We start from the raw sequence: 8,482 nt of genomic DNA, 5'->3' as shown, positions 1-8,482 counted from the left end.
ACACTCGATTTTAAAGGTGGAGGAGTTAACACCAGAGGAATTTAAAACAACAAATAGCCAAAGCTTGCACGCGCATCCGGCCATGCAGCTGCAATAACAGAAAATTGCAAGATCAGCGTCTGGAGCGCTGACGGCAACCAAAAGCACCGACGCGGGCAGAGGCAGCGACGGAGTTGACACCGACGCAGGCAGAGGCAGCGACGGAGTTGGCGGCATAAATATCACCAAAGATTGTAAACCCACTTCAGTTCTAATTTTTATTCAAATAAAACCGGACCTCGAGTCCGAATTACCTTCTTGTGAAACAATTAACTAAAGTTTTATTTATTATAAGTATATATATTCTTGATCAGGATCAATAGCCGAGTCGATTTGGCCATGTCCGTCTGTCTGTCCGTATGCACGTCGAGATCTCAGGAACTACAAAAGACCTCCTTCGCACTTTTACTAGCTGAGTAACGGGTATCAGATAGTCGGGGAACTCGCTATAGTTCTCTCTTGTTTTTATTTTGATTTTCTTCAACTATCGAATCTTTTTTTATTTCAGATATTTTTTCGTGTTCATTATCAATTAAAATTTTGGCCTTTACTCTTGCTAAAAAATCCCTTCCCAATAACATAGCATATTCCATAGATTCATCATCCACGACATAGGAGTATCTTTATTTGAGAATTTAACTAAACATTTTACGCTTCCATGTATTTGTAATTTACTTAAATTTAATACAACGTAACTTAAATAGGTAGTCTTTTCCATTTTTATTTGACTTGGTATAAAACGTTTTTTAATAGTACTTATCGGGCTGCCAAAATCTAGGAGACATTCTATAAAAATGGGGTTCAGAATATTATTCTTTGTACAAAATGTTAATTCAATATAACTTACATAATCGTTGTCCCCGCCCTTCGACTTCTTGTATTGGTTGCACTCCTTAGCCACATGTCCTTGCAAGCCGCATGCGTAACAAGCCCCATCTTGTCTCTTAGGCTTGCAGCACTCTTTGGCCAGGTGGCCCCGACTGTGGCAATTGTCGCACTCTGCATTACCTCGTGGCTTTTGATAATCTCCTGCTCTACGGTCTTCTGGTAACTTGGGCTTAGGAACGTAGCCCAACTCAACGTTTCGGAATGCCTCCAAAAGCTCCAATCCGGTCTTGAACGAACGCGACTTAGCCAGATTGCGTAGATTGACATCGTGTATGCCGTCAATGACATATTCCAAAAATTCATCTTCTGCCAGTGCTAAGTTATCCGCCAGCTGCCACTTCTCGTTGTAGTACTTGGAGAACTCCTCACCTTTGATCCAGACGCAGCTCTGTAGCTTCTGCCGCATACTCAACTTTGACTCTTTGGACATTACGAACATTTTCTCCAGGTTGCTTAACATTTCATCCGCTGTGTCCATAGTAGCGCTCGTGCTTGATTACAGCCATATTTCAGCAACGCCCTTAACTTTGTAGTGAATCAGCGCACGCATTATCTCGTCGCCGACCTTGAAATTTTTCTGGACATTCAAAAGTTGAGATAGCCAAACATTTAAAATTTTGAAAGAAATGCTTGAGTCTGTGTCGTTACTTCGTTGTTGTTTATTTTTTAACTGGTCGATCTCATTTTGCAGCGCCAATATTTTCAACTCATTTTCCAGTCTTTAAATATCGCTGCCTTGCATAGTTACATTGTTGCGCATCATTTGGTTTCCAAAACATTGTTGCGGCTCCTTGTTGCCAGCCATTTGCATATCAGGATCATTGTTGCTAGCCATCGGGATCGCTAAACATTTGTTGGACTCATTGTTGCTGGCGCTCACCATCTGCCTCTCAGAACATTGCTCGATCTCATTTTCGTTGTTAACATTCATTTCACAAGATTTCGTTACTTTTCTCGAACCTTCTGTTTCTTGCATTCCTTTGTATGTATGTGCAAACGTTGCCGTCATAGTGTCGCCGTCGTTGTCGCTACTTCTTGCTATCTCGTTTTCGCTACTTTGTTCTTCGCCGTTGCCGTTGTTTTCATCCCTGTCTATTTTACCGGTTTGTTCTGTGGCGATGATTTTTTTCATTGCTGTTTTATTTTTTTCATTCGCGCACCACTCAAATTTAATATTTTCAAGTCTTTTAATCAATTCGATCTTTGTGCCACTACTTTTAAGTTTGTTTTGCACGAACAGAGCTTTTAGTTCTTTTAATGTGTAATTGCCAGGATTACAATTCATTAATGCCGATTTTTATTTTTCTTTTCAAATGATCACTTGGGTAGGTCCGACCACTTCTGAGCTTTAGTGTGCGCTCTGTGACAGTTCAGCGACGACTGACTCTTCATTTATTCAGGAAGTATGTGTGTACTGTTTACATTCGCGACTCTTATAATTAGGTTCTTACATTCTAATATTGCAATGGGACTTATACTACTATGCTTATATAAGTTAACAACAAAAATGTTTAAATCCAGAACAATGAACCCCAATAAGCAAGCTTCAATCTGCAAGCTCAGCGTCTGCATAATTTCCTGCACACGCCGAGCTGCCAAGCAGAATTCGATAATTTCCTGCACACGCCGAGCTGCCAAGTAGAGTTCAAAGAATCTGATTGGTAACAACTTCCGCTCCCACCAATGCAAGTGATTCCAAGAAGACTACGACAACGCTGGGTTAAATTTTTTAGAATAAAAAATTCCTCTCTTCCATACTTTTTATGCAAGATGAGGAATGGCAAATTTATTAGAATACTTATAGACACCGGTTCAAACCGAAATTATATCCAACCTAAATTCGTCAATAACCCTATACAGAATAAATCACCTTTCAATGCTGTCTCAGTAGGCGGCAGCACAGTAATTACGCATCATAAGGTAGCAAACCTTTTTAATATTCAGGATGTTGAAGTAAAATTTTTTCTGTTGCCCACTTTAAAATCTTTCGATGCCATTTTGGGCAATGATAGTTTAAAAGAATTAGGGGCAGTAATAAAAATCAGCAAAAATATTATGATATTAAAGAACGGTCTCTCGATCCCCATAAAAGAAAAAACATTCGAAGCAGTCAACACAATTATTCCGAGAACATCCCACTTGTCCGACAAACAAAAAACCAAGCTAAGCGAACTACTCAAGTCGTTTCCAGACTTGTTCGCAGACCCAAACCAAAAACTGACCTACACAACTAACGTAAAAGCAACGATCCGAACCTCGTCCGATAATCCTATCTACTCAAAATTCTATCAGTATCCAATGACACTGAAAGATGAAGTAAACAAACAGATAAAAGAACTTTTAGAAGATGGTATAATTCGACCTTCTAGATCTCCGTACAATTCACCAGTGTGGATTGTACCCAAAAAGGCAGACGCTTCAGGCGAAAAAAAATATCGCATGGTTATTGATTATCGCAAACTCAATAAAATAACCATTGCAGATAAATACCCTATTCCTGAGATAAATGAAGTTCTTACCCAATTAGGGGACAATAAAGTATTCTCCGTTTTAGATCTGAAAAGTGGTTTCCATCAAATCTCGTTAAAAAATAGTGACATAGAAAAGACCGCCTTCTCCGTAAACAACGGAAAATATGAGTTTACACGACTCCCATTTGGTCTTAAGAATGCGCCCTCAATTTTCCAACGCGCATTAGATGACATACTTCGTGAGCATATTGGAAAAATATGTTTTATTTACATAGACGATATCATCATATTTAGCAAAGATGATGATACGCATATTGAGAACTTGGCTAAAATTTTTCAAACTTTACAGAACGCCAACATGAAATGTCAGCTAGACAAATGTGAGTTCATGAAAAACAAAGTCGAATTCCTTGGATTTGTTGTCTCCGATAGGGGAATAGAAACAAACCCGAGTAAAGTGGCAGCAATAGCAAATTATCCCTGCCCTAAAACTTTGAGGGATCTAAGATCCTTCCTAGGCCTTTCCGGCTATTATAGAAGATTTATACAAAATTATGCCAAATTAGCAAAACCCCTAACTCTAGAAGCTCTAGAAGCTCTAGAATCTTTCAAGAAGCTTAAAAGTAACTTAGTGTCAAAAGAAATAATTCTCCGTTACCCAGATTTCAATAAGGAGTTCCATTTAACTACTGATGCTTCAAATTTCGCGATCGGCGCAGTTCTATCGCAAGATAACCACCCCATATCATTTCTTTCTAGAACACTTTCCAAAGCCGAAGAGAACTACGCGGCGAACGAAAAAGAAATGTTAGCCATAATTTGGGCACTCAAGGCCCTCAAAAATTACCTATACGGTAAAGCAAAGGTTAAGATCTTTACAGATCACCAACCTTTAACACATTCTTTGAGTAGCTGGAATGGAAACGCCAGAATCAAGAGATGGAAAGCTTATTTGGAGGAATATGATTATGAAATATTTTATAAACCAGGAAAAGAAAATGTTGTTGCAGACGCGCTCTCAAGAATACCTTTAGAGCAGATTAACTCTGTTGCCTCTACACAACATAGCGCCGAAAGTTCTAGCCATGACCTAATCCCTAGCGTCGAAGCCCCAATAAATGTTTTCAAAAACCAAATATTCTTTTATAAATCAAATAAATATGACTACAAGTTTACCATCCCATTTCCTACTTTCCATAGACATGAAATATACAGACTCGAATACACCACGGACGATATAATAACAGACCTAAAAAAACACCTCAACCCTTCCGTAATTAACGGCATTCACACGACTGAAGACATTATGGGAAAAATACAATCAACCTACAGAAATCACTTTAAAGGAATCAAAACTCGATTCACCCAATTCAGGGTAGAAGACTTGACAGACGAAACTGAACAGGAAGAAAGAATTCTTCAAATACATAGGAGAGCACATCGAAACGCCCTAGAAAATCAAAAACAACTAGCAGAAACCTATTATTTTCCAAGAATGAAACAAAAAATTATACATTTAGTTAAGCAATGTAAACTTTGCAAAGAAGCTAAATATGACAGACACCCCCCAAATCCGGAAATTCAAGAAACTCCTATTCCAGAATATCCCGGTCACATATTGCACATTGACATTTATTCTACAGAACGACACTTAGTACTCACTGCAATAGATAAGTTTTCTAAATTAGCGCAAGCACGAATTATAAATTCAAAAGCAATAGAAGATATCAGAACGCCTTTGCGTGACATTATATTTTATTTCGGAGTCCCAAAACATATCGTTATGGACAACGAAAAAGCTTTCAATTCCCAATCAATTAAGTTCATGTTGGAGCAGCTACAGATAGAAGTCTATACTGCCCCACCATACAAAAGTACCGTTAACGGTCAGGTGGAACGATTCCATTCAACACTCTCAGAGATAATGAGATGCCTCAAGAAAGAGGGCACTGAGAGAAATTTTAAGGAACTTTTAGAAAGGGCAGTTTATGAGTACAATTACAGTTTTCATTCGGTTACAAAGAAACGACCATTAGAAGTATTCTTCGGTAGGAGAGTAACAACAGACCCGGACCAATACGAGACAGCCAGACAAGACAATATTGAAAGACTTAAAAATAAACAGGAAATTGACCGAACAAACCACAATAAGAAAAAAAACGAAATACTAAACTATCAGCCAGGAGAAGAAATATTCGTAAAAATAAACACTAGATTAGGATCAAAGCTTTCCCCAAGATATAGGAAAGAAATAGTTAAGGAAAACAAGCACACTACAGTAACAACAGAATCGGGAAAAACGGTACATAAAAGCCATATCAAAATCTAAAATTTTTCAGAATATTACTATGGATTACGAACGGTGTCAGTGGAACGATGAACCTTACAAACTATACGAACGCACAGATATTGACAATGAACAAGGGGATCGGAAAACTACAAACCTCAACAACTAAACTAATACACCTCATTAACCTCGATCAAATCCAAACCGCTTTAGATATTTTACATGAACATACGGAAAATAGCCTTAAACGCAGTCCATTATACGCTACCCTTCACCATGAGATAAACACAACTACTCACATATTCCGAACAATCACAGCCTTTCCCAAAACTCGAAAAACTAGGTCCTTAAATTGGCTAGGGTCAGGATGGAAGTACATAGCGGGTAGCCCAGATCATGATGACCCGGTTATGATAGAGCAGAACTTAGACAAACTTATTGAAAATAATAACCAACAGGTCATTATTAACAAACAGTTAGAAGGAAGAATAAATAAACTAACTTCAGTATCTAATGCTCTCAGCAATTCTATTCAAAAAAGCAGTTCAGTAAGTATCGAGACGGCTATTAGTTTGCACAACCAGATTCGCCTTTTAAAAGAAGAAATTATTAACATTAAATATGCCATTCAATGGGCACGATTAAACGTAGTTAACACACTTGTATTAAATGAAGATGAGCTAATTGAAATCGAGAAAATTTTTAAAAGAAATAATATGCCAACCCTATCAATGGAAGAAATAATGGAGTTTTCCGATGTGTCAATTCTACATAATAAAACAACACTTCTATATATTGTAAAAGTTCCAAACTTAGAAGAAATACAATACCAAGACCTTATTATAAAACCCATAGTAAAAAACAATTCAATCATACACTTAAACTTTCAAGAAATCTTTGTTTACAAAAACATTACCTATGGCATTCCCCAAACTTGTAAAACCGTAGAATATATAAAAATATGCGATAAGAAAAAAATTGTTAATATAAGTAATTCAAAATGTATACCAAAGCTAGTTCAGGGACAGAAAGCGCTGTGTAGTTTTAGCAATGCCGACCATGTACCCAAAATAGAAGAAGTCGACGATGGAATCATCCTACTAAACGACTACGATGGAAACGCAACATGGAACAACACAGAACTTCACCTAGAGGGCACCTATCTGGTTCAACTATCAAATGACTCGATAATTATCGACAACCAGCAGTTCAGCAACTTGGAACCTACAGTCTCGACCCCCGGAACACCTCTTGTGCAGTTTACGGCCGAAGAAAAAGAAAGACTTAAGGTTCTATCTCTTGAAGCATTGGAAGCATTGCACATAAACAACACTGGACAGCTGATGAACATAAGAACACATTCAACAGTTAACAGCATTACTTTGTTAACGCTCTTTGGGATTGTGCTGGTTCTCATCTTGGGTTTGCACATCTATAGCCAACGGAAGAAGAGCATAACCCTGCAACTAGGTCCCACGCCTGGAATGGAAGCGAAAGTCACCGCGATTCTCGCACCTACAACCCGCGAGCAATCTTCGACTGAGGCACAGTACCAGCTACCTCAGTTCAACGACATTCCATACTTTTAGAGACAGCTTGAGGACAAGCATAAATTGGAGGGGGAAGAGTTAACAACAAAAATGTTTAAATCCAGAACAATGAACCCCAATAAGCAAGCTTCAATCTGCAAGCTCAGCGTCTGCATAATTTCCTGCACACGCCGAGCTGCCAAGCAGAATTCGATAATTTCCTGCACACGCCGAGCTGCCAAGTAGAGTTCAAAGAATCTGATTGGTAACAACTTCCGCTCCCACCAATGCAAGTGATTCCAAGAAGACTGCACTGATTTGACCAGCAAAACATCAGCCAATGTCGTGGCCTATTGGAAAGCTACGGAGCCGACGCCGATCCTCTGCCACCAAGGGCAGCGCAGCTCACAGCCAAAGACTCACAGCTTGATAGGGACAGCTTAGGGTAATTTAGTTGCAAATTGGATTTATACAAATAAAGTCGTTCTTAACTGAACTCCAATTAATTTTATTATTTTTTACCTTGCTAACCGCAAAGTAATTAACTTATACAACTACTACTACTACTACTACAATTGCTATTTTTATCTTTTTTGACGAAGCCTTGCACCTACCATACCCTACTCCGGCGACTTACTCAATACCGCCAGTTTAAAGGTTTTCCAAAAATGCGGACTTAAATTGATTCAGCCGTATCTGGTTGTGTCTAAAATTTCCTTTTCCTGAAAACTCCCCTTTCCAGGAAATTAGAATAAGACCTCTTTACGGTTTATGGAAGATTCCCATAAATTTTAATTTTGCTATTAATAATTTACTTATGAGAAAACAATAAATATTGTAGTGTTTGTGCTTCTAGGAAGCTAATGCTTTCTGCAAAAGAAAACAATTTTTATACCCGTTACTCGTAGAGTAAAAGGGTATACTAGATTCGTTGAAAAGTATGTAACAGGCAGAAGGAAGCGTTTCCGACCATATAAAGTATATATATTCTTGATCAGGACCAATAGCCGAGTCGATATGACCATGTCCGTCTGTCCGTATGTCTGTCCGTCCGTATGAACGCTGTGATCTCAGGAACTACAAAAGCTAGAAAGTTGAGATTAAGCATACAGACTCCAGAGACATAGACGCAGCGCAAGTTTGTCGATTCATATTGCCACGCCCTTTCTAACGCCCACAAACCGCCCAAAACTGCCACGCCCACACTTTTGAAAAATGTTTTGATATTTTTTCATTTGTGTATAAGTCTTGTAAATTTCTATTGATTT

The 8,482-nt window shown here is 38.4% G+C and overlaps 1 protein-coding gene across 1 annotated transcript; it reads right to left on the bottom strand.

The window, feature by feature from the left end:
* Positions 1-631: 631 nt before the first annotated feature.
* On the bottom strand, positions 632-1,414 carry LOC120457871. Its single transcript, XM_039645397.2, has 2 exons — positions 887-1,414; positions 632-825 (listed from the first exon to the last, which is right to left on the bottom strand). Exons 1-2 carry the CDS (start codon positions 1,403-1,405, stop codon positions 814-816), a joined length of 531 nt encoding a protein of 176 aa, XP_039501331.1. The 5' UTR covers positions 1,406-1,414; the 3' UTR covers positions 632-813.
* Between the last annotated feature and the right edge of the window lie 7,068 nt (positions 1,415-8,482).

The sequence above is a fragment of the Drosophila santomea genome, unplaced genomic scaffold, assembly GCF_016746245.2.
Source record: "Drosophila santomea strain STO CAGO 1482 unplaced genomic scaffold, Prin_Dsan_1.1 Segkk85_quiver_pilon_scaf, whole genome shotgun sequence".
Taxonomy (NCBI): Eukaryota; Metazoa; Arthropoda; class Insecta; order Diptera; family Drosophilidae; genus Drosophila; species Drosophila santomea.
The sequence above is the reverse complement of the archived record's forward strand: the minus strand, read 5'-3'. Positions and strand labels throughout refer to the sequence as shown.

Coding starts and splice junctions, on each gene's coding strand:
- LOC120457871 (XM_039645397.2), bottom strand. CDS start 1,405: ATGGACACAGCGGATGAAATGTTAAGCAACCTGGAGAAAATGTTCGTA.